The sequence below is a fragment of the Lepidochelys kempii genome, chromosome 14 (assembly GCF_965140285.1).
Source record: "Lepidochelys kempii isolate rLepKem1 chromosome 14, rLepKem1.hap1, whole genome shotgun sequence".
Classification (NCBI taxonomy): Eukaryota; Metazoa; Chordata; order Testudines; family Cheloniidae; genus Lepidochelys; species Lepidochelys kempii.
In genome coordinates, this window is record NC_136393.1 from 16,597,668 (window position 1) to 16,624,355 (window position 26,688).

Here is a 26,688-nt window from a genome sequence, read left to right on the forward strand (position 1 = left end):
AGGGGGGAGGAGGAGGAGGCGGAGGCCGCCCGGGCCGAGGCGCAGTCACTGCCCGGGGGGCGGGGTCCGGCAGCCCGGCCCCGCCCCCCGCCGGGGAGCCGGATGCGGCGAGAGGGGGCAGGGAGGGGGGAGGAGGAGAAATAAGGGGCGAGGAGAAAGGGGACGGGAGCCGGGGGACAGAGGAAAGGGGATGGAGCGGGAAAGGAAAAGGGTAGGAGCCGGGAGGAGTGAAGGGAAAGAGCGGGAAGAAGAGGAGAGGAAGGAAGATAGATGACGGTGCTGCTGCTTCGGATAGTCCAAACAGCTAATTAAGCCTCTCCTCCGCCTTCCCGGGGATTAATTATTAACAATTATCTCTAGAGGCCCCAACCAAGACTGAAGCCCCCTTGTGCTAGGTGCTGTGTGTACCCGGGGTGAGAGACCGTGCCTGGCCTGAAAGAGTTCACCCTCTGAAAGACAGGCAAAGGGCAGGAAGGGAAGCAAAGGCCTGAAGCAACTTGTCTAAGGTGACACAGCAAGTCAGTGGCAGAGGCAGGACTAGAACCCAGGCCTCTTAGTCACCAACCCCATGAGCAAGGCCTCAAAACCATGCTGATCATCATCTAGTTTCCAGAGGCCAAGGCACCCAGCACACAAAGTTTAAATGCATTCCAGTGAAACTGAGTGACTCTAGCTTTAGGGTCTACTGCAAAGTGCCCATTTCCTCCTCTCCTTGCCCCACAGCTCCTCAGGGAAGCAGCACTTATACCTATTGGCTTCAGAGGCATTTTTTTGCTTTCCCTAATTCAGTGTTCTTAAGATTTTGTTTCAAGCAGGAAAAGGGCCTCAGCTAAGTTGTCAAGGGAGCAGCTCTGGGTCTTTTTATCCTGCCGCTTTGGTCCCTTGGTATCTGTGGCATCACCTTGCAGCCCGATTGTAAGGCTGTACAGACTCAGATGTTGATGTTCCATCTGTATATATATGACACTGAATGGAAAAGGAAATAAAAAAGACTGGCAACACAAAACCAGAAAGGAAATAGGATGGGAATATGAGACATGGGCAGGTAGGTGTATCTATGTCCTCCGCCCCGCTCACCTTTCTAGCCCCCTTTCCTGGTGAGTCCTGCCGTGTACCAGCATACTGTGGTCTCCTACCTATGAGACTAGCCGCTTCTTGCTGCTGGCCCACCACTATGCAAAGAGCTCCTCTGGGCACCCTATCCATCCTTCTCCACTATCGGCCTGACCTCCTGATGTGCAGCTTCCCTACCTCTGCTGATTCCCAGCCTACCGACAGCAGGGGAGGTGGGATCAGTCAGGGCTCTACAATCTTCAGCCCCCAACTAAAACCCCTCCAACGCATTATCAAGAATCTACAACCTATCCTGAAGGATGACCCAACACTCTCACAAATCTTGGGAGACAGGCCAGTCCTTGCATACAGACAGCCCCCCAACCTGAAGCGAATACTCACCAGCAACCACATACCACAACAGAACCACTAACCCAGGAACCTATCCTTGCAACAAAGCCCGTTGCCAACTGTGCCCACATATCTATTCAGGGGACACCATCACAGGGCCTAATAACATCAGCCACACTATCAGAGGCTCGTTCACCTGCACATCTACCAATGTGATATATGCCATCATGTGACAGCAATGTCCCTCTGCCATGTACATTGGTCAAACTGGACAGTCTCTACGTAAAAGAATAAATGGACACAAATCAGACGTCAAGAATTATTCATAAACCAGTCGGAGAACACTTCAATCTCTCTGGTCACGCGATTACAGACATGAAAGTTGCGATATTACAACAGAAAAACTTCAAATCCAGACTCTAGCGAGAGACTGCTGAATTGGAATTCATTTGCAAATTGGATACAATTAACTTAGGCTTGAATGGAGACTGGGAGTGGCTAAGTCATTATGCAAGGTAACCTATTTCCCCTTGTTTTTCCTACCCCGCTCCCCCCCCAAGATGTTCTTGTTAAACCCTGGATTTGTGCTGGAAATGGCCCACCTTGATTATCATACACATTGTAAGGAGAGTCATCACTTTAGATAAGCTATTAGCAACAGGAGAGTGGGTTTATGGAGAGGGTTTGTGTGTGTGGTGGTGGGGGGGAAGAAAACCTGGATTTGTGCTGGAAATGGCCCACCTTGATTATCACACACATTGTAAGGAGAGTGATCACTTTACATAAGCTATTACCAGCAGGAGAGTGGGGTGGGGGGAGAGAAAACCTTTTGTAGTGATAACCACCCATTTTTTCATGGTTTGTGTGTATAAAAACGTCTTCTGTACTTTCCACAGTATGCATCCGATGAAGTGAGCTGTAGCTCACGAAAGCTTATGCTCAAATAAATTGGTTAGTCTCTAAGGTGCCACAAGTCCTCCTTTTCTTTTTGCAAATACAGCCTAACACGGCTGTTACTCTGAAACCTGGCTCTACAATCCTTTTCCTCTTCTCGCCCCCCCCTCTCTGCATACCGTTGTAGAGTCAGTGCCCCATCTGCTCCACTAAGCAGGCTTCCTTGTGATCTGTGGCTGGCTGGTGTGTTGTGCCTCTGGTGCGCCCAACTCTTGGGCTTGGCCTGCTGGACGATAGCTACTCTGCTCCAAATCGCTGTGAGCTCCTGACAGCAGTACTCTAGGACATGCGTGACTGACTCTGGGTCTCTCTGGGAGCAGCTTTACAGGTTATGTTTGAGCTATCAAGCACTAAACAGCTTGGGACTTTCCTGCTTGAGAGCCTGCCTCTCTCCATGAGCATTACTGCCACTGATGCGCTAATGGAGGTGGGCAAGCCGGATCAGACACAAGTTAACTGCGGGAGCTCCCCAGGAGGAGCCCTCACCTTTGGAATTTACTCTGTACATTGAGCTGCAGTATCCCACATCTGTTGACCCTCAGCAGCACTGTGAAGTTTATCTGGGTTTGGGGGAGAAAGGGGATTGACAAGGGCTGGTGTTTGTGAGCAGGGCGGGTGTTGGGAGCTCTGTTTTGAGGAGTGGGTGTGAGAAGCAGCTACAGGTTTTATTTTTTTCTGCGAATGTATGTTAAATTTGCTCTTAGAGCCACCCTTCCCACCCCCAGCCCAGCTCTTGGGGTTCTCCCAGAAAGCCATGTTCTGTACATTAGCCCCAGCTCTAGCTAACCTCTCCACCACGCAGCCTCCTAGTGGCGTATGGCCTGGGAGGTTGCTCAGATCCTGCAGAAACAAGGCAAAGAAAACCAATGTAATTATTATCTATTATTTGTATTACATTGGAATTTAGAGGCTACAGCTGCGATCCAGGCCTCAATGTACTAGGTGCTGTACAAACCCAGCACCATAGTGAGAGACAGCCCCTCCCGCCAGAGCTTACTATCTAATTAGACAAGGTAGATAAAAGGTGGGAGGTATAGAGAGATTAGATAGTGGTAGCAGAGCTGGGATGAGAACTAGGTCTCCTCCCTCTTATCCACAATTCCACTGCCTAATGGGAGTCTTTCCATTGACTGTAAAGGAGATTAGATCAGGCTCTTAACTTCCAGGTGCTCAGTGGGCTGGGTTCAGGGTACCTAAAAGTTTGCCGACAGCTCTGGGATGAAGACTGTGGTTGTTTCTCTGGCACAATGGCACTCCCTACACCTAGTTTCAACTCGTCTGTGCAGGAGACAGAGCATTTTCATCGGCCGGCCGAAGTCTGTGGAATTAACTCCCCTCAGGGACTAAGGGCCATCCCAAACCTCACCATCTTCTGCTTCAAGTGCCAGGCCAGTTTCTTTGACCTTGACTTCTCTAACATAAACATATAGCAACATATAGTAAGTCAATAAATTCCAAACCAAAACTCTCCATTGTACACACTTCTCTCCCTGAAGAGAGGTTGAGAAAAAATATGTGGGAGATGTTAGTAACATTGCTTAATGCTGTACATACTACAGTAAGACCCTGCATAGCATAGAATAGAATAGAATAGAATAGAATAGAAAAGAAAAGAATAGAATAGCTCTGTGTGAGTCCAGGGCCCTCTGGAGCTTTCATGTGCCATTAATAGGTGGTCAGAAGCTCCCCAGTCAATAGGGAAGCATTATGTTGTTTCATGGCTCTTAGAAGTCTTATTATTGTGTGTAAATGAGTTCAATATTTGGATTCAATGTCTGAGCTCATTGGAATCGCTACTAAGTAGGTCCTATAAAGGATTTTAATGGCCTAACTGTGGAAGGTGCACAGGTTTCCACTTGCCAATGTGGCTTTAGAATATTTGGGTAGGCCTGCAAAACAGGCAGTTCCACCCTCTGGGCCAGCATGGCCCCTGGGGACATGGGCTGCAGGCTGTAAGGTAAGCCTTCTGAGGCAGGGACTGGCTTTGTCTTTTAAGTGCTCCAATAACAGATAATAACAAATAGATAATAACAGTCACAATAATAACCCCTACTTTTGGTCTGCTCTAGTTTATGCCTGGGGACAAAACGATCCCCACCTGTCTCAAAATCAGGGCGCTGCAAAGGTGGAAAGCCACTTCCCCTCAGGTCCCGTGCCATGTACAGTTCTGCTGGCCCCAAACTCGAGCCTAATTTCTGTCCCCTAACGTGAAGGAATGTAGCATTTTAACATTTCCCAAGCCTCTCACTTTGAGCTGACAGTGCCCCATCTAGATCAATCCATTGCGATAGGGGTGGGAAAGGGATTGGAGTGGAGTGTATTGCTGGCTTGTATATACAGTGCGGTCATCACCTGAGCATGACCTCTTGCCATCCCTTGATGGGCACATAGATGGAACAATTATGAGACAATCCTGCTCCCTTTGAAATTAGCAGGGGCTTTGCCTTTGATGTCAAAGGAAGCAGGATGAGGCCCTTTAACGAGTGAAAAATGCTCGCTTGCTCCCCTAGTTAGGGGTTTGCACTCCAGCTTGTGCTTACATTAGTCTTGCCATTGCAGCGAAGGTTTTCATGTTGTGACGTTTTATCCACCCCAGTGACACTTCCCAGCTTCCATTTACTGCACAGACTGAGGGTTGTATTACACAAAAAATAATGAATGGCCGTAAATCTTGTGTCTGTTTGGATTCTGCCCTTATGCTGAGCGATTACATTCTGGAGAGCAGATTTCAGACTTCAGCTTGCAAATAGCCATTTGAGTCAAGTAATCAAATTATGCAACTAACCCGAGTAACAAGATGTGCATTTTAAAGGGACCAAATCAGGACAATTTACTTATGTACATAGCAGTTGAGGGCTATGCAGATTTCTGCACTGTACTTTTAAGTGTGCCTCTGAGGTGCTCTTATTTGGAATTGAACTTCTCATGGCAGTAAAGAGCAGCTCCCCTTTGCTTTGTGATTCTATAGTCCAATGTTTGAGCTGCTTCAAAGATGCCGTGCAGCTGAATGGCCTCCTTGGTCCTAGACCAGTGCAAGAAGGGTGTCCCACTAATAGATCAGGCATTAGGACTCCTGGGCTCAATTCCTATCTCGGCCAATGATTTACTAGAGAATCTTGGGTAAGTCAGACCAAGGTGGTAAAAAAATGGCCACTGATTTTAGGCGTGTCACTTTTGTAGGTGCCCACATTAAGACATTTGCTTCAGGCCCAATTTTCAGAACAGCTGAGGACCTGCAGCGCCCACATACCTCAGCTGGAGTTGTGATCACTCAGCATTTCTGAAAACGAAGCATGTAAAGGTAGGCATTAAAACATGGAGACACCTTGAAATCAGTAGCCATTTTAGAAAATGTGGCCAGAACCTCGTTGTGGCTCAACACGCCCACCTCTATTAAAATACTTACCTAATGCAATGGGGGTGGTATCAAGGTGTGGTTGACTAATGTTTGTAAAGTGCTGTTGGATCCTTGAATATAAGCTATCACCATCGTTGGCCTCTGCACGAAGGTGACATGTAAAATCAAGACAGGCTTCATATTTCTGGAGCCTGGATACTACGCTGATGAGTGCATTAGAAATGCAGATAGTTACACAGAGTTAAGTAAATGTGAGGTTTATTTACCCTTAGGAAGAGTGGATCAGATTCCCGTTGGTGTAAATTGGCATATTGCTGGTGTAAACTGACTTCAGTGGATCTGCTTCAGTTTGCACCAGTAGAGAATCTGACCCAGACTTAGTACAGTATTACTGCGTGTGTTGGTTCCGCAGGTCAAATTAATGGCTGTGTACAAAGCCCAGGCCTCCCTCTATAAGGCTGTTCATGGGAACCAGTCTCTCTCTCTCTCTCTCTCTCTCTCTCTCTGTGTTACAGCAACGTATGCATTTCACAGAAGAAGTTTACAATGGACTCTGAAGGCAGGGTAGCCTTATATGAAGAGCATAATTAGTAGGCAATGAAAAGCCAATTTATGTTTGCAATGATTTTGTTCCTTATTTCTCTTGCTGAGCAACTTATATGGATATCATCTGTACCATAAGAAACACTCTTGTGCCATCTTGTGACTATTCAGTGTAAATTGACAGTTCATTGTAACTATTTACAATGGCCACCTATAGCAATACAGGAAAATGTGGTAGGATAAATAGCGATCAGAGATAACAGGTCACATTATCTGCCTGCCTGGATGTTCCATTGCCTGCATTTTAAGAAAATGTCAGAGGACAGGGATCCACACTTACAGTAAGGATGACACAAAAAGAAAAGGAGTACTTGTGGCACCTTAGAGACTAACCAATTTATTAGAGCATAAGCTTTCGTGAGCTACAGCTCACTTCATCGGATGCATATCGTGGAAACTGCAGCAGACTTTATATATACACAGAGAATATGAACCAATACCTCCTCCCACCCCACTGTCCTGCTGGTAATAGCTAATAGCTTATCTAAAGTGATAAGCTATTACCAGCAGGACAGTGGGGTGGGAGGAGGTATTGGTTCATATTCTCTGTGTATATATAAAGTCTGCTGCAGTTTCCACGATATGCATCCGATGAAGTGAGCTGTAGCTCACGAAAGCTTATGCTCTAATAAATTGGTTAGTCTCTAAGGTGCCACAAGTACTCCTTTTCTTTTTGCGAATACAGACTAACACGGCTGTTACTCTGAAACCTGTCAGTAAGGATGACAGGCATTTAACTTCAAATTGCCACCTCAGAGAGCATCCCAGCCAGGACCAGTTCACTGTATTTGATGGTCACAGGTGTAGTTTAGGGTCTGATTTTGCTCCTATTGAAGTAAGTGGTTCAACTTTCATTGGCTTCATAGAAGTAGAGACAGGCCTACATACAAACGTGAAGCTCTTTGGTGCAAGGACTTTGTTGTGGTCCATGCCTGTAAAGCACTGTGCATGGCCATGGCCCAAATTGTCTTCCCAGCACCAGCCTGAGTAGCTGGACTCACCATGGTGACATTCTGGACATGACAAGGGTCCCGTGCCAGGTTGCAGAATGGGGACAGAGTTGCTCGGCAGCCCTACTCCATCCTAATGGCTGGAGAAGTCTCCGTAGGAGGAGGATGAACTGGAGACTCTACTGCTACATAGAGCCCAGGCTCCATCCCCAAGGACCACTGCACCAGGAACCTGCATGGACCTGTACTCTGTGGCATGCTCATGCTGCACTGCCTGGTGGTGTTTTCTGTCCAACTCCTGCTGCAAAGCAGATGTGAAAGTGGAAGAGAGGGGAGGATTTTGGCCTATATAAGCAAATTATAAACATCTCCATGCCTCCTGCACTGATGGGCTCATAGTCATCACAACTCACAAGCACTGGCTTAGCAGGCGCTTATGACTCTGGTTCGAGATCTGTAGCTGAGGACAGAACTACTATGAGGTGAGCAGAACTACACACTATGTTATGTATGAAAACCATTAGTACCAAGGTTGGCAGGTTCAGCAGAACGCTCCAAGACGGAGTGGACAATGGAACAGATTTCTCCTCTTACTGTTAGAGCGACCCTGGGGGGTCAGGGTTGAAGGCCCGGAGAGCCTTGGTTGAGGGATGTAGGGTTAGGCTGCATTTACTTCACTGCTCATGCTTTGCTTGTTTCAAAGACTCAGACTGATACCCTTGCAGCCAGATACCTCCTACCAGCCTGAGTCACTGACTACATTCACTGTAAAATTAGCCTCCTACAGTTTGTATGGCAACTTCCACCTTCTCTGTATATCTATCTCTCTCTCTCTTCTTACTATACGTTCCATTCTATGCATCCGATGAAGTGAGCTGTAGCTCACGAAAGCTTATGCTCAAATAAATTTGTTAGTCTCTAAGGTGCCACAAGTCCTCCTTTTCTTTTTGCAGATACAGACTAACACGGCTGCTACTCTGAAACCGGTAAAAGCCAAGTCTCCCCAGTTGGGTATTACTTCATGCATGGCCAGGGATAGATTTAAACACACACTTTTGTGTGCACGCCTGATGAAAAGTTTATAAAACAAACCCCTGGAAATAGGATCACTGTGGATAGTCACTTGTTTTAATCCTGCTGGTGAATTTAGCTTCCCCAGTAGGTGGTGCTCTGTACCAGTTCATCTGCCTCCTTACAGCATCCAGCTCACTCAGAATAGTAAGTGCATTGACACTGGGCCCATGCACTGTCTGCAGGTGACCTGCTGTGCTTGTATAAGATGCAGGATGACCCAGTAATAATTAGAGCCAAGTCCGTGTCCCAAAGTTCCAACTTAGAACCAAACTGTCCTGAAGTTTTGGGGGCTCAGATTCAGAGTTTTGGTTTATGGCCCAGCTCTGCTGGAAACGCTTCTCTACTTTCTCTCCAGGGGTTCCTCTACAGCCTGCAGCAACCTCGCTCTTCCTTAACTACCTGGATTGGACCTTGAGTTCACTATGACCTAGTTCAACTACTCTGGCCTGGGAGAGAAAAGCTAATGAAGCTAATCGGTCAGTGTCTGGGGAGAAGAGAATAGAGGCTTTCAGTCCAGTTCACTGGGGCCCTGCAAAGAAGGATAGCTGGACTGGATATTGGTTTGTGGTGAAGCTGCTTCCCTTGCTTAGTTTAGGCAGAAATGGACAAAACTGTCCCCTGATTTTTGGACCCTTGTCCCTGAATCATGACCATCATTGGATCAGTTAATGATGACAGGATAGGCTTCTCTCTGGTTCATCGATACCACCCTTTCACTGACCCTAGGTCAGGACAGAGCTCAGTCTCTGCCTATGCAGAGAGCAAGGGACTACCACTCAGACCTAGGAGTCTGCTGCACAATGGTGCAAAGCCCAGTCACTGAGTTGCCCTTGCCCCACTAGGGTTGGCTTCCTTAGGAATTCACCCTGGAGCATTAGATGGTGAATCAGGCCACTGAAAGAGAGGGAAGAGGTAGGGAGGGATTTCCAAGCCAGAAGAAATACTTAAAAACATCTTGAAAGTTTAGTTGTAAGACCCAGAACTGAGCCCCCAACCCCACCCCATAGGCTGAGCCAGAATAATGGAGACAGGGACTGACAACCCTATTTGGACCCTTCCCTAGGCTGATCTTCAGCTGTGCCCTGCACAATGATTTATGGGGTGCATACCTCCCCCTTTTTGCCTGCAGGAAAGCAACTTCTGGAAAGTGGAATCCAACTAAGCAAATTGGACTCCAAAGATACGGACCAATGAAATTCTGACTTTCCTGCATCAAATACTTTGACTGCTTCAATTGTGCTGCCAAGAAAAAAAGCTTAAAGGCACAGGGCAGCCTCTTCAACTACTAAGCAGCAATCCTAGGAAATCTTTAAATGCATTGAATGCACGCCAAACATGGTGTGCTGCTGTGAATTTACTGCCGTAACAAGCAATCAAGTTTCAGAGTAGCAGCTGTGAAAAGGAGAACGCGTGGCACCTTAGAGACTAACATTTATTTGAGCATACGCTTTTGTGAGCTACAGCTCACTTCATCGGATGCACCCGATGAAGTAAGCTGTAGCTCACAAAAGCTTATGCTCAAATAAATTTGTTAGTCTCTAAGTTTCCACAAGCAATCAAGTGATACAGCCCCATGCTGTGTTTTGGAGAAATGGTCATTAAAAGTCTGGAGGAGAGTTAGAAAAACAATCAGAGCAAATTCCCCACTGGCATAAACTGGCACATCATTGACAGCAATGCTAGTGCATCAGTTTACACCAGCAGAGAATTTAGCCCACAGCTTTAATAGGTGCTAAATTCAATTACACAAGCAGGAAAGCTGGATAGTTGGTTCATTCCAACTAGACTCTCTATATCTGCGCAGGTTATAAAGTAATAACACGCTGGCCAATGAAATGCAAGGTAGAAATGTTACATCATCAGAACCCCTCTCGCTGGCAGATCTGCCCTGTTACGGGAAGCTACTGTTACACTGCAACTCTTAAAAGCTGCTTAAATCCTCATGGGTGTCATAATCATAATGCATTACAACAGAAAAGGGAAGAAAGTTGCATAGATCATTATGGCAGATGAGACCCCTTGGAGACTGGAGGCTGAATTTATAGGTCAGTTAATTCCAAAGTGATGAAAATGAAAGTGACGTAATTCTCTCTTTCTCCCCCACAACCCCAAATTATAAACAAAACTGCCAGCTGGCTAAGTGGCTAGACCAATGGACAAAGGATGGTTGCAGACAGATGCAAAAAATGACAGCTCTGGGCCCTTTGAAGATGCTGTGGGAGCTGCTAAATATGTAAATCTCTGTACATTTCCAGTGCTCCAATTCTAATAGAGTTTTTGACCCCTCCACAGCTGCTAGACAGCGACAAGGAGAAAGGGACTGGTTCAAAATACCCTGGTAAATACAAATTGTCTCCATACCATGGAAAGCAGGATAGCTTTAACCACATTCCAACATGCCCTGTTCTGTTTGGTTGTAATGGGGGTAGGTTGATTATTTTTAGTGCTATTTGCTGAAAGTTTTGTTTTCTACTGGTTCGGTTGCATTTCTGTTTGGATTCTATCAAAAATACTAAAAGAAGAAAAACGGTTTATGCTGGGGGTCACTTTGGTTGAGACTTGGAAGTTAAACACATCCTGACCTCCTCCAGCTTTTCTTTAGGCACATATGGAGCCAGGTTCTGCTCTCTGTTACTCCTGTTTTACATTAGTGTTACACTATTGACTTTAATGGAGTCACTTCACTTTTACATCAACTAATTCCAAACAGGATCTGGCCCATAAGTTGTTGCTGATCTCCTTGCTGGTATCTTCCTTTATACTACCTTGTGTCTGAAATATTTTCTATATCTTGTATTGCTTCTAGGAGGGCAAAATCCTGACGGCTTTACCCATGCAATAAATCTCACTACAGCCTTGCTCCTTAAATTGTAAGCTCCTTAGGGCAGAAACCTTAAGTCTGATTCCACAAATTTTACATCATTGTAACTCTATTGACATCATTCGAGTTACTCCAGGTTGACACCAGTGTTGAGAGCCACATCTGGCTGTTTCTCTCTGTGTTTTGTAAAGCATCTTGCAGACTAATAAGTAGTTTTAGTCTGAAAATAACCCTCCTGCCCCCAAGTGCTAGTAAATTCCTGATGCTTCTCTTTTCACAATCCAAGCCTGATAACATGTTCATGGTTCTACTTTCCTGATCTCTCTCATGCTGGTTTTACACCAGCATGACTGCCATGGCTTCAATAGTGTTATCTTTTCACGTAAGTGAGTAAACTCGGACTCCCTGTATTTCATTTTGTAAGTCACACTAGTCTATTTCTTGCTTTGCTGGGGATTGATAAGCTTTTCCACTTCTATTTGCCTACAGCCAAAACACAGTGATGGACTAATGGCTAAAAACTCTGCAGAGAACACTACTTTTCTTAAACACACTAGGTTAAATTCAGCCCCAGTTGGTGATGTAAGTGGGTGCAGCTGCACAAAAAGAAATAAAGTTACATCCGCTTTCACCATGGCTGAATTGAGCTCACTTAAGGGTGCAAAGCCTGTTTAAATAATTGTAAAGTGACTTCAAATGAATCTAGATCAGACCCTAATTGTATTACATATTGATGTATTATTTCATATTTTCTAGCTATGGATCTAGTCATTGGCTCTATCTACCTGGATACTTGAGACATGCAAGCAGCACTGAGTATCTAGCAATCAGCTAAAATGCTTTATCCCTCTGCAGACAATCACACCAGGAAAGAAAAGCCTCAGAGGATGCTTTTGCTGGCATGTCACCTTAAAGCCTCTCACCTTTCTCTGTGACTCATCAGGGTTAATAAACTACTTACAATTTCATCACGTGTTCTATAAATAACAAATATATAAGCAAAAGCTTTGTAAGTCACAGCAGAATAAAAGCAGTAGGCAAGTCAAAATTCACTGCTGTCTGTTTCCTCCTCTGGCAGGAAGACTGCAAGACCAGACCACGCCATCCAGAGGAACAACTTTTGGAGTGCTTACAAGAAATCTTATTCCACACACGCATACAGGTAATTGTCTGCATTTCTACTGTAATATGTGTGGTACTGATTTTCTAGAGTGGAAAGCAGCCTTTAAAGAGGCCATACTACTCTCCATATAATTGCACTTGGTGCATTGCCTTCTAGAGCATGGAGCTTTGCTAAATTAAAATTTGCTTGCATAGGCATTGATTAGAATGTGGATCCCACCATATTCCTCCTCCCCCCCCCCACATTCTTTTAAAATCGGAGAGTGATGAGTCTCTGCAGTGAAAACCCCACATTTTAGATCTGGGAATAGACAGGGCTTTACTGCAGGAAGAATTTTCAGACCTAAAATTGTGGTTTGTGATGCAAACAAACCCTCAAGGTTTCTAAAAGGTCCGAGCATTCAAATCCCAATCCAAATAGATGTACACAATAAAGTAAACCTTGGTTTGAGTTGCCTGTCAATGTGTATTATGAACATACTGGTCTGTTTACACATGAGCACATGCATCTCCATGAACTATATGAACATTTAAATTCCTTCAGCACATGAATGTAAGGGAGAGATATAACATTTACATGTTCGTTCTTGGGCAAGTCACTTCACCGCTGTGTGCCTCAGTTTCCCCAAGGTTGAAATGGGATAATGATAGAACTGGGTGGAAAATGGTGTCCCCATCCCTTGAAAATTTGAGATGGACAAATTTTCCCAGCCTGAATTTTAAGAAATCAAACTCGTGAAAATGTTAGCAAACTGGAAGTCCTTAAAAAAAAATGGAAATGTTCACTTTTAAAATTAAAAATGGTCAAAACATTTTGAAATTATCAAAAGCCATTTACACTAATTAACTTACATTTCAAAACAAAAAAATGTCATTTCAAACCAGAGAATGAAAGGGAAAACAAAAAAAGGGCAGCCTTTCCTCAGTATCACTGACTTTTGCCCTAAATGGTCCCCGGTAGTGATCTTGGGTGGGCTTTCCAAAGCTGCCTGGCAGATTTAGATGCCAAATTCCCATTAATTTCTATTGAAAATTGAGTGTCCAAATCCCTTAGGTGGTTTTGAAAAATCCTACCCCTTGTGTATAAAGGTCTCCAGCTCAGACATCCTAACATTAGTGATACTGTCTTTATATGGTACAGTAGAACCTCAGAGTTATGTATACCAGAGTTATCAACTGACTGGTCAGCCACACACCTTGTTTGGAACCGGAAGTACACAATCAGGCAGCCGCAGAGACCAAAATAACCCCCTAAAAACCACAAACACAGTACTGTGTTAAACAAACTACTAAAAAAATAAAGGGAAAAAGTTAAAAAAAGATTTGACAAAGTAAGAAAACTGCTTCTGTTCTTGTTTCATTTAAATTAAGATGGTTAAAAATCCACATTTTTCTCCTGCATAGTAAAGTTTCAAAGCTGTATTAAGTCAATGTTCGGTTGTAAACTTTTGAAAGAACAAGCTGAACTTTTTTTCGGCATTACGAACATTTCAGAGTTACGAACAACATTCATTCCTTAAGGGTTTGTAACTCTGAGGTTCTACTGTATTGGGCAAAGAACAGCTGGAAAGATTTCTGATGGAGTGGTTCCTTGCATGATCAAACCAATAACTGACAAATTAATTTAGCATGACACAGATATTGAGAGAGATTAACAGGGAGTGAATTCCCACATCCATAGTCCCTATGACTGCTGCAAAATTGGCCCAATACAATATTAATGATTTGTTGGGCCATATTTTGAAACCCTTAATCACGTTAAGTAGTTCCCTGTTCTTCAAAAAATCCCATTGATGTCAACGGGACTGCTCACGGAATAAGGTGTTACTCACTGTGAGTAAGGGGATGAGAATCTAGCCTTATATATTTACTTAAATATTTTTCTAGGGCTTGATCTGGGGTTGCGCTGAGAACCTGCTACAGGAGCTCAGCACCTCACAGGATGAAGCCATTGGTGTGCATATTTCAGTCTAAAGGAACTCTTATTGCATCCTCTGGGGTATATCTGAGTGGACCATTAATCACCATAAATGGTTAATCCAATCAGCAGTACGATTGACTCCATAAGATTCAATAGTAAATCTTACAACTACTATTAAAACCATAGACATTACTACTCTCCTAGTAGTTTGGCCATTGCTATATTTCACCCTTAGTCTATGATCCATCCATCAAAGGAACATGAAATATCCATTTGTAAAATTATCTTTGGAGTGAATTAAATTAGCACAAAGAGGCTCACAGTCCTTATTACACTCAGATCTTAATGAATAGAAATAACTCCTAAAGACATGCACAACAGAGGCATTAAATAACTAGCTGCAGTTATTCACAGAAAATAACTCTCACCAATATAGCTGATCAGGACAATAATAAATAAAATGCGAATCAGGTGAATATTGGAATAAAATGATTTTTTAAAGAATTTTTAAAATAAAACCTGATGGCACCTGGCTTAAACGAGCACAGTTAAAAGATCTGAGGTGCTTGGAGAAGAGACATTGCCTGAGTCAAGGGTTAAATTGTTCTGACTATTAGAAAAAGGACAGTGGCACATGAACATTTTTGCAGTTCTCTTACATTAAATTCAGAGGGTGGAATTCTGGCCCCTCCCATAAAAATGGGAGTTTTGCCATTGATTTCTGTAGAGCCTGGATTTCACCCTTTGTCCACAGCAGTCAGAGTGGTCGGGGTATCACTGTAGGCTTCCACCCAGCAGTCTCCTGTCAGGTCTAAAAAGACCTCCGGGATCTAAGAGTTAATGTCCTAATCTCTTTCCTCCAGTTCCCCTTTCGCTCTGCAAAGCACACTCACTGCACACGCACGAATGTCACGTCGTCATAGTTTGCTTCCAGAGCTCAGATGCTGGCACATTTGTGGAGGCATTGCATAAAACCACCACAGACCCCTCAGGCCCCGCATAGCAAATATAGCAATTCACCATAACTAGAGAAAATAGCAGCGCTGGGCTAATACCACCATGCAGTCCTAGTTCTGATGCACTGTGGCTGCTGGCAGCGCTTTTGTTTTGTTATTTCTGCAAATCCTATTAGCTTGTTGCCAGCTTATAACTGAAAGGGAAGGCCAGCACCTGTTGAACAATAATAGTTCGTGTCCTGGTCTCATATTTATCACTGGGGTTGTAGCAATCCGTTATAATATTCAGCTGGCAAATGATTCAGAATGCATAAAAGTGCATTACACAGGGTCAGCTCTCGGGAAATGTTACCTATGATCTCTGCCTGCGGGAGAAATGATTTATCAGATATTTGCACAAACTTTCTGCACACTTGTGTCTAGTGTACCATCTGACAAATAAGTTTATTGATTTGGTTTGATCTCTCTCTCTCTCCCCACCCCCAAGTTTGGGGCTATTCCAAGCTAGGGATTTGGTTGGGCCATATAGGGTAGACCTGCCTGATAAGTCAGGCAGAACTGGCTGTGTTTAGTTACTTGGGAGTTAGAGATAATCACAAGGTCTGAGTTCAGCAGCCTCAACAAATAATTCCCTTTGTATCCACCACAGTCAAGCCTGTCTCCTCTAGGAGAGACATTACAAGCCCATAAAAAGGGTTGGGGGCCAGTGTCAAAGTTCAGATCTGTGTCTGCAGCCAGCTCCCAACTTCCTCAGAGTTTGGAGGGGCTGAGTTTAGGGCCTTATCTCCTGAAGGAAACAAAAGTCACTTAAACATATTTTCAAAATCTCCCCTCTCTGAGTGGAGCAGCACACTGCTGGCAGTTTCTGCCACACCATCACCTGGGGTGCTACGGCCAGGGGTGCTGTGCTTTTCTAATCTCCCACCAGGTGGGCACTCACTGCTCTACTATTCCTTGCATAGCTCGCTCAGACACATAGCATTTGCTCTCACTGAAGCTGCCTTGTAAAGCCATCCTAGGAATTTACTAGTCCAGGCCCGATATCTAGGATATCTACATGGCCTCCCCTACCTCCATATATACCTTCCAGTGAGATGCATTTCCTGCTGCACTCCTCTCTTTCCACCCCTTGGTATCTAAATTAGACTCTCAGCCAGGGAAACAAAGATGAGGAGTAAAGATGTGTCTAAGGTTCACCTCAACCAGCTACCTCAAAATACTACAACTTGTCCTCCCTACATTAGGGTGTTGCAACATCTTAGCTAGTGTGTGTTAGCTCTCTGGTTGTAAGCCACTGTTTTTTCTGAGCATAGAGACAGCCAGAGAAAGCATAGCAGAGTCTACGATGGTGTAATTTATCAGCTGAAAGGGCTAGAAATAGATGTACATCACAACAGCTTAGGCTCATCCCTGAATTTGGCCCAGATTGTCTACTGTGTATACACCAGAGAACCTCAGTAATCTCTAGAGAAAGAAATCTGTGTAGATAGATAAACAGATCTGTAAAGCTGAGCAACCTCTGAGGAGCTTGGAGAGAGAGAGTCCAGGAAGCCACAGGAACCATTGGCTGGAGATTTTTCTTTTGTTGCTAACCTGCAGTGCATCCCAGTGGCAGCCGCTGTAGCCGCTGCTGCATCATTACAGCCAGTGCTAAACAGCTTCTGCAGATAAATTCCAGCATTTCTCCCAGAGTCTGAGCAACAGCTGATGCTTCCTATCAGCCTTTTCTCTCTGGCAACTGAGAGCCACAGACCTAATGCCAGCACCGTAACTGCCCTCACTAATGGAGTCATTTGTGGACTCCGCGTCCTCCTGACAAATCTACCCAGGGAGCCTGTGAACACAGACACTGGACAGGCCAGATGCTGGACACATTGCATAGTCACCTCTAGGCCGGGGGAATCAGAAGACAGCCTGTACCAGTGCATAATGTTCCCTTCCCAGTGTATTCTCGGCCCATGCCTTTATACTCACTCCATTTGCCGCTTATTTGTACCATAGGAAATGCATTTCCTCCACCTTAACTAACCCAGACTGGAGCACACAAGTGGCTGGGGGCAGTCTGGAAGCAGGTGGGCAAACCTGCCCCACAAAAGGGCACTCAGCAGCCCTGCCCAGGAGAGGGCAGAGATCAGAATGCGTGCGCCCAAGAGGAAAGAAGGCAATGCCAGCCCTACACTTCCAGAAGAGGCAGTTGCTTGGGGGTGGCTCTTCTCATCCAGGCATGGACACTCCGGCTAGGCAATTTTTCTGCCAGTAGCTGCTGAGGCTGAGAAAGCTGCTTGCAGGAGCTCTGTCCTGCTAAGGGGCTTTTCTGATGGGCTGAAGGAGGTTCCTTCTTTCAGCGACACCCTCTCCAAACCCTCAAGTTCTCTCCCAAAGTGCCTCCACAGTTCAGTCGCTCTGCAGGCCACTCCCCCACACCTTGACCCCAACTTCCTCCTCTTCTCAAAAGGGGAAAAAGCAACTGGGCTCTGAGCCTCCCCCCCGCCCAGCTCGTTAATTACACGATTACCATAAGAGCTTCCCAGAAAGCAGAAGATTGGCTTGACAGCATTAAGGGCCCGATCCTGCAAGCTGCTCAGGGTCTCCTGCGAGGTGTTGAACTCCAATGCAAACCAGAGTGAGTTGCGGGTGCTCAACACCCAGCAGGAGAGACTCAGCGCCAGACAGGATCAGGCCCTAAAAGCGCTTTGTTGAGTCACCAGATCCAGCTTTTTGGTGACCTTAGAGCCACCTTCCCTTCCTCCCGCCCCCTCCCACTCATGTCAGCACATTAACCCCCCCCCCGTCTCACCACTTAACCCTGCTGGCTGGGCCCCAGGCTCTAAAAGCCATTTCTCGTCCCTCCGCTCTGTCATTAGTGCTCAGAGCCTCAGCCGCCAGGTGGCTGGCTTTTGTTCCTCCGCTTCAGCTGCCTGGCAGGTGGGGTTGGTTTGTGTGACCTGTCCCATGCCAGAGCCCCGTTGCCCTGAGCGGAGGCCCCGCATTTGCATTGGGGCGGCGATTACCTCCGAGAACCTGAGCGCGTTTGCACTGAGAGGCTGGGTGGTTGTGCAGGCTCACGCAGGGCACGGCATGCATATATAGCAAGGGAGAGAGGTTGCCTAATCCAGTATGTGCTTGGCAGGTATTTTTGGCCGGTTGGCTGATCCCGCTGGAGACGATTTACTGAAATAGCGACTCGCTGACGACACCGGTGGCCAAACGGAGGAGAAGTTTACGGAGGACGCCAGCAATAAAGGAGGAGGATGTCCGTGATCAGCGCCTTGCCTTTCCTGAAGCCCATTCACCTGAGGCCTCCACGGAGCTCGCCCGGACGCCAACGCCGCCACACGCTTCCCGCCAGCGAGTTCCGGAGCCTCACGCCCGAGGATGCAATCAGCGTGTTTGAGATTGAGAGAGAAGGTAAGAGCCTTCCTTCCCCACTAGCCATCTGCCTCAGTCCTGCTCAATCAAAGAAACCACAGTACTGCCCCAGCCCTTAATTCAGAAATGCACCCGGCGCTGGCATGCAAGTGGAAATATCCCTCTTTCTGCAGGGGACCAGGGCTGAGCACCCCAGGCAGGAACAGCTGAGAGTTGTTATGGCATCTGTCTTGGAAGCTGGGGCCCAAAGTGCTTTACAGAGCTAACCAAGTAGCAATGGAGAGACAAATGGAAAGAGAGAATGAGCAACCCATTTACCTCTCACCCAGCGTCTTCAGGGTCAGATCTGTTACAAGCCCCAGTCAATCTGTTTTGTGAGGGTATTTGAAAACTCACCTTCCCCCGATAAAGCCAGTCAGCACTCCCCACTCTTCCTACAAGGATAGGGAGAATCAGAGGTGGAGGCAGGTTTAAGTGTGCTGGAAGCCTAGTGTTATAGGGTGGAACCCATTTAAGGGCCTGTTCCTGGTCCCATTGGAGTCAATAGCAAAATGCTTAGACTCCACAGAGCCACGCTGAAGTCACATTTATTCACATACCAGCACTTCTCTCCAGAGAGGCTCCCTGCAGCCAGGAATGCAGCCTACACCTTGGGGTACATTAGAAAGCACTTGGCCCTCTTATCCTGCCCTAGGAAGGGCTTTTCACCATAGCAGGGTCAGAAGGGCCAGTTTCCACTGGGAACAAATAACCCTTTTCCTCCAGGTGGGGTGTTCCCTCCTTGCTGTGTGCTTCAGACACTGAACACTGAAGCCAGCTGGGATTCAAACAGATTAGTCAGAATCAATTTTTCAATCTTCAAACCTGAGAGTTACAGATCAAGTGCTCATTGGAGCCAAGAGCATTTGTATCTAGCCTAGTTTTTCTCATGAGATTTCTCTGGGTCTGCAAGACCTGCAAACCATGAACCGCATCACCACTTGGGTCTGGGCTGAGTCTGGCCCTTTGTTCCCTCTTGTGATAAATTTTGAAGGAAATGCCAGCAAACCTGCTAGAGAAAGGGGAGTAATTTCCGTGCAACAGTCGCAATGGCCAATGGCAAGAGACATCCTAGCATAAGCCTGTATGAGAACCAATGAGAACTTGCCACCTGCTGTAAAAAAAGGGAGGGATTTCCACTAGTGACAACAAGATCAGATTTTCCATCATGTCATTTACACCTGCGCAAAGGGAGAGCAAAGTGGATGTAAATACTTCCATTCTGATCTTTTGTACACAGGTGTAAATGACTGCACAAGATACAGGGCAATGGAAAACCAGGCTGGAAATGAAAGCTGGGAGGAGCCCAGAGCAGAGGGAGACAACTACCACAGTTCTTACCGGAAGGCAATATACACTTCCCATGTTCTCAAACCCTAAACACAAAGGCTCAGATCCAGATACTGAGGTGCCTAAACTTAAGACTTAGGCACCTAAATCCCAGTTTTGGCTCCACTGTGAGGCACAAAACTCCCTAAATTCACTCAGGGCCTATGTTTTCAGAGCAGAAGTTCCCTAGGCACCTGTGTCTCTGCCTCTAAGCATGTGCACTGCTGCCTTCCTCCAGGCATGTCCCACCTAAGCCCCAGAGCAATTCATGAACCAGGGGAAGACAGGCATTCGGCGCCCAATCCGGCGGGCATGCTCAGAGGTTGCCTCCCAGATCTGGTCCCATTCAAAATCCAGCTGGAGGAGATGATGGTGCTGCCCACTGTATAACTGGACTGCAGAATCATTCTCTCAGTCTTGGGCCAGAGAGAGAGAGAGAGAGAGAGAGAGAGAATGATTCTGTAGCGCAGTGGTTAGAGCGCTCCGAGAGGTGGGAGACCTCCAGCTGTTTGGTATGGGGCAAGGCAGGTGCCCTGTTGCTGTTCAGGGATCGCCAGCAGAGATAGGCACCTACCTCGGGGCTGCAGAGCACCTGTGTCCTAGAGGAGAGGGGCTTAGCGCACACTCCTTTAATCAGAATCACCTGTTGACTACCTTAGGCAGCTCCGCTCGGAGCATGCTGGCTTTGTGGATCCCAGTCTAGGGAGCCGGTCTCTCCCTGTTCATTATCTCGGGAATCTCGGTGCTTAACTCGACTGTGTGGATTGCCGGGTGTGCCTGTGATTTTTCGAGGCGCCTAAAAGTTAGGTGCTGGGAGGTTCAGTGTTGCAACGTCTAAGTCCCTTTGTAGATTCCACCCAGACTACTTTTACTGCTAACCAGCTTTCCCTTTTATTGATCATTTCCCAAGCTGGAGAGAGAATCTTAAAATTTCAAGACCAGTGTTTTCCAAATCAGTTAGCAGGAACTTTGAAACTATATAAATATCTGTGACTGGTTTTAAATGGAGTGCTAAATGCTGTAAGAATGACCCAGAAAACCCACAGGGAGAGCACAGCGAACAAGTGAGCCTTAAAGCAGTGGCCAGGATCAGAGATGTCCTGATCAGAGAACAGAGCAGGCACAGGTTCCTAGAACAGATCTCCTGCTTGGGAGAGCCGAGGGCTTTGCTTCCTCATGTGTGAAGTGCCCAACTCCTAAAAGGCAGTAACTTACAGAACATGTATGGGTGAGAAGGGGAATCCCAGTCCTTTCTGGCTTCTCCTCCTGGAAGGAGAGATTGACTTGAGCCACAAAGTTCAGATCTGGATTCAAACTTCCCCAGAGTCTGCGAGTACCTGGTTCAAACCCCTCATGTTTGTTAAATTCCAATTCCCAGCCCATCATCAATTAGCCTGAGGTTCTCGCAGCCTAGGGTGCAGTGTAGTTCCGAGAGGCTGTTCCCTCTTGACATTGCTTTGTTTTTATTCTTCTCTAGCATTTATTTCTGTTTCGGGCGACTGCCCCCTTCACCTGGATGAGATCCGCCACTTTCTGAACCTGTGCCCTGAGCTGTCACTTGGCTGGTTTGAAGAAGGCCGGCTGGTGGCTTTCATTATAGGGTCCCTTTGGGACCAGGAAAAACTCAGCCAGGTAAGAACCAGCTCCTGTTACTGCATCTTGTCTCCGTTTCCTTTCCATGCTCGGGATGGAGAGAACGATGACGGAGCTTTGAGACAAGAGGCTGGAGTCCAACGTGCATAGGCATCACTGTAGTTATTGGAGATTACTCCAAGGGAGCATATGACCCGGGTGCTGAGCTGAGCCCCCAAGTGCAGGGAAGGAGAGCGGGGGCTGCTCAAGGCACCTAATTAGTTCAGTTTGTAAGACACCCATTTTATATGTATTTCAAAGGGGCAGGGGAGGCTCCATTCTTTAGTCCCCTCCAGCTTTGCAGCCACGGTTCAGCCCTATCTGCCAAAAGGGCTTTTCCATTTCAGAGACATCCACAACTCTTGGGGCAACAGGGCTTTGGCTAAGTGCCACCTTACGGACTAGAAACGGAGAAGTAAAAAATTCCCCATTGGCACCTGTCATTCACATTCACAGTGTGGCTTCTCTTGAAAGCCCAAAACTCAACATATTGTTACTTCCATCAAATGATTAACTGCAATACAAACAGGGCTGTTCTCCTAGGGACAGATATACTTCCTGCTGATTCAGCCTCTCTCTTCTGCAAAGCACTTTACAAACTAATCCATTTCTACAAGCAACCTAGAGCGAGTTCACTCCTGGAGAGAGATCTCTTGCAGTATTAATTGCTACAGGATAAAAATAAGTAAAAACTGAGTTATTGCTTTGGTATTAACACGTGTTTAATATTAAAAAAAACCCACTCTTCGCAATGATAAGTAATTAAAACTGAAAAGGGCCCTGTAAGCCTTTGCAGGGGAGGGAGCACCGTATAATCAGTTAGAGCAGGAAACTAGGAGGCTGGACTCTGGGGGTGTGTGCCTGGCTGCGTCACTGCCTCTCTGGCACCCTGGGCAAGTCAGGTAGGACCTGATTTTCAGGAAGGGGCTCAGAAGCCACAGCTCCAATTATAGTCATTTGGAGATTGGGGAGGTGGGGACTAGGAGCTCAACACCTCTGAACAATCAGGTCCTAACTGTTCTGTGCCTCAGTTTCCCCCTCTGAAATGGGGATGACTTCACCTATTCAGGGTGCAGGGGTATTATGAGCCTTTGGGTACTGTCTGCAAAGCACTTTGTACTTGGACAACACCTCCAATAGATCAGGTGAGAGCCGCAGCTGGTGTGCGTCTGCCTATTCCCATGGAAGCTGCTCATTCACACCAGCCGAGGATCTGGCCCATTGCATTGGCAGCCTAGTCAAACGAATGCTCTGGATACAGAATTAGAGGGCCCTGCGGCCGGGAGCGAACCGCCAGCTGACACGCTTTCCTGTCTCCCCTCCCCCGGCAGGACGCGCTGACCCTGCACAGGCCCGGTGGCACCACCGTGCACATCCACGCGCTGGCCGTGCACCGCACCTTCCGCCAGCAGGGCAAGGGCTCCATCCTGATGTGGCGCTACCTGCAGTACCTCCGCTGCCTGCCCTACGTGCGGCGGGCCGTGCTCATGTGCGAGGACTTCCTCGTCCCCTTCTACCGGAAGTGCGGCTTCAAGGTGCAGGGCCCCTGCGAGGTCACCGTGGGCTCGCTGGCGTTCGTCGAGATGCAGTACCCAGTGTGCGGCCACGCCTTCATGCGCAGAAACAGCGGCTGCTGAGATGGTGCCTTCCCCCAGCCTCCACGCTTCTCAGGCGCTGTTAGGGCGGGCCCCCGCGTACAGGGAGACAGCTTATGAACAGCAGCCGCACTCACTGCAGACTTTTGTGCCTGCCTGGTGTTCCAGCTGGCTGCCTTTTAACTAGTAGCTCCAGGCACGGCCCACTTGCCTCTCAACTGGTCCTAGCGCTGACCCCGCCATCGAGCTTACAGACCCAGAGCAAAAGGCAGCAGAACCACAGTAAGCACCCCTGCCTCTTCTCCAGGCCAGGGCTCAACAGGCAGGCTCCGTAAGGCTACAGCGGTTGAGTTTGACCTCCCCAGGACAGGGGTACGTCAGTTCTGGCTAGCCCGAGGCCTCCCCTTTAGCTCCTGGCTTAAAAGCAGCAGTGGGGGTAATAAAGCTCTGAGAGCATGTTATGCAGTTAGAGAGGGGGGAAAAAAACATTGCTCGAGAAGCAGCACCGCATGGATCAGTTCAGCAATTCCCTGTTTTTGTTTTTTGTCAAATGCTCCAAGGCCAGTAACATGAGGCAGACACCTCTGGTGGTCTCTGGTGGGAAGAGCCATCTGTGCCTTCTCACGCTAGTTGTTCGCTGCCATGTTCTGCTGTGATGCATTCAGTGGAATCCGTGCTTGCGTGTTCTGTACATATGTGAGACACATTCAGCTACCCTAGGCTCCAGCAAGTCTCCCCCTTCCTCCCTCGCCCTCCTGCTGGTATAGGTTGACAACCAACGGAAGTGTGAGAAATCCCATAATAATGTAGGCTCAGTGATGGCTACCCCTGCTCCAACAGACTAGGGCACCAACTTCCAACCCAATATAGGAGATACTGTCCCCAAACCACAGCACGCTCAAGGCCTGAGGGAGAGCAAAATATAACATGGGACTGAATGCTCTCTAAGGGGCCCAGCAAGGAGGCTACACCACTGGATAGACATTTCCATCCACTCCCAAATGGTCATTAAGGGGTAGCTTTTTCAACAGATCCTTTAAGATATTTGTGGTCCTCATCTAGTGAAATCCAAAGCACGGCTATAATGGTTCCAGAGAATCACAGATTAAGTCATTCCTATCAGATTGATCTGATACTCACACACAAAGTTTTCCAAAATCCAAAAAAGTGGCACCCCCATTTAGTTTATTCCTTAAGAACAAGAGGGTATATCAGCCCACTCTCCCTCACTCACCGCATGGACCAGTGAGTGCTGTGTACAGACCTGAGCTCCTAGCTCATGCCATCCTAGTTCATTGGAAATCTGAAAGACCCTGGGAACACCCTGTGCTGTTTGTCAGTTCTTTTGTTCATCAGCAAATAAAGGATTTATTTGTTGTGTTTTCTAATTGGGTTCTGATGAGCGTGTTTTTTCCTGGAACACAATTCAACAGCCTGTAACAGCGGTAAACAAAGGGAAGGGCGCAGAGTTTGGTTTGCACACTTGAGAAGTTACATCAAAAAGCCAGTGGGCCACAAAGCATCTTTCCCTGGCTGTTTTAGCTAAGTCTAAAAGCTACAGGAAGGTTGGAAGTATCCAGCCTGCTGCACAAAGGAACATTTGATGCAAAGATTGAGTGCGAAAGGGACGGAGGTAACCCCCACCCCCAATCTGAAAGATGATTGCTGCAGGGATACTGCAGGATGACAGTCCTTCACTCTCAAGTCTGCTGCCTTCCCTTCTGTCTGGGCCTCTGAAGCAGCCTGGGAGGTGGTCACTGACAAGAGAATTGTGCCGCCTTTCCTTTCCATTGATCTTCAGAAGCCCTGTCCGCTTTCCAAAGATATCCAGCCTGTCTCACCTTCCTAGCCTCCCCTTGCAAGAAAATCAAGGTCAGTTTCGCCTGCCTGGAGTTTGATTTCATTCAGAACAAATTTTTAAATCAATCCTTTCCCAAAAAGCATCTTCGGAAGTTACAGCAGAAGGGAGGGGAGAGTGGTTTTGTGCAGGATGGAGGAAATGCAGTCCTACCTTTCGGGAACGTCTCTCGTAAGGAAGGACAGATCAGAGCGCTCTAATAGGACCTGGCTGCTGTCAGCACACCACAAATACAGCAGGCTGTACATGGGACTCCCAGCATACCTGGCTCTCCCACACCAGGGCCAGGCCTGTCTGGTGTATTCTCACCATCGGGGCAGTTTGAGTTTAAAGCAGCAAGGACAGGATTTCCATCCACCCCACTCCTGCTCCACAGCTGCAGCCCCTCCCACTGGACTCTGCTCACTGTCTGGAGTTAACCCACCCTCTGTCCTTCGCAGGGGAACTGCGCCCAGGTCTATGCTAGAAAATGTCGCCATTATCGTAATGTCGGGTAGGGGTGTTGCTTTTGTGAACCTTTTATAGACCAGCCAAAGCCCTAGCGTGGATGGAGGAGTCCTTTTGCCAGGATATGTTGTCTGGAGACCTGGTGTAAGCTATACTGGCAAAAGCATTTGTTGCCAGTATAAGCAGTGAGGACACTGGGAGAATTGGTTGGTATAGCTACATGGGCAAACCTTTCCTAGCGTCGACTAGGCCTGCGTAAAGGGGCAGCTCCGCTCCTGCTGCTCAGTCTGTTACCACATGCGGGCACTTGTTTAAAATCCCATAAGAGGGCCTTTGGCCAAGAAGCAAACACAGAGCCTGCATGTGAACTTGCACCAGCATGGAATGCAGACAGGACATAGGCCTGGCTCTGAGCAGTACAAAAATTGGCCACCTGCTTGGTCCCAATACTACACGGGACAGCTTCCACTGTAGGAGAGGACTGTTCCAGTGAAGGCTGTTGCAGAAGCATGAGGGACTGCTATTGTAGTGGCAGTCAAAGCAGGCAGCATTTAAAGCCTTCATGTGAGAAAGGGGAGATGGCAGCAGCAGGAAAAGGCAGTTGGCACTAGCCAGCGTGATGGGCAGTGCAGCTCCATTTATCACCACACGAGGCAGACTTGAGTTCGGGGACTGCAAACACCACCGAATGGAGTCCAGGAACACCACAAGCCATGTGGAAGTCTCATGGGTTTTGTCACTGGAATGCCCTTGATTGTCTCCAAGCGCCAGGATTCAGTAGCTTCTTAAGTTTCACAGAGAGCAAAACCTTGTTGAATCTGCCGTAAGAGGCCATTGCAGATGACCAAGTCAGTAAGGAAACCCACAACTAGAGAAATAAACGATATAGGCATTTGAAAGTGCCAAGTGCCATTAAATAGCATCTGATCTAGCACCAATGAAGAGACTCCAGCGAGCTTTGGGTTAGGATACAGCATTAGCCATATATAAAGTGCATGGAAGGCTGGTGTAGCACACTACTAGAGAGGAAGGATAGTCCAGTGGTTAGAGCACTAGTCTATGATCTTTGAACACTTGGGTTGAGTTCCTTGCACCACCACAGATTTCCTGAGAGACCTTGTGCAACTGACTCTCTGAGCCTCAGCTCCCCCAACTGTGAAATGGGGATAATCCCATGGCCCTACCTCCCAGGCACGTTAGCGTGAGAGGTGCTCAGATGCTAAGTGCCATCGATACAAATTATGCAGCGCATGGTA

At 47.1% G+C, this 26,688-nt stretch overlaps 1 protein-coding gene across 1 annotated transcript; it reads left to right on the top strand.

The window, feature by feature from the left end:
• Positions 1 to 221: 221 nt before the first annotated feature.
• On the top strand, positions 222 to 23,169 carry AANAT (aralkylamine N-acetyltransferase). Its single transcript, XM_073310593.2, has 5 exons — positions 222 to 1,919; positions 12,243 to 12,326; positions 18,294 to 18,571; positions 21,378 to 21,532; positions 22,864 to 23,169. The coding sequence occupies exons 3-5, from the start codon at positions 18,415 to 18,417 to the stop codon at positions 23,167 to 23,169; spliced, it is 618 nt and encodes a 205-aa protein (XP_073166694.1). The 5' UTR covers positions 222 to 1,919; positions 12,243 to 12,326; positions 18,294 to 18,414.
• Positions 23,170 to 26,688: the final 3,519 nt, after the last annotated feature.

Excerpts from the sequence above, each read along its gene's own strand:
- AANAT (XM_073310593.2), top strand. The coding sequence starts at position 18,415 with ATGTCCGTGATCAGCGCCTTGCCTTTCCTGAAGCCCATTCACCTGAGG. Across the intron at positions 18,572-21,377 it reads GTTTGAGATTGAGAGAGAAG|CATTTATTTCTGTTTCGGGC; the intron begins GTAAGAGCCTTC and ends ATTCTTCTCTAG. Across the intron at positions 21,533-22,863 it reads ACCAGGAAAAACTCAGCCAG|GACGCGCTGACCCTGCACAG; the intron begins GTAAGAACCAGC and ends CTCCCCCGGCAG.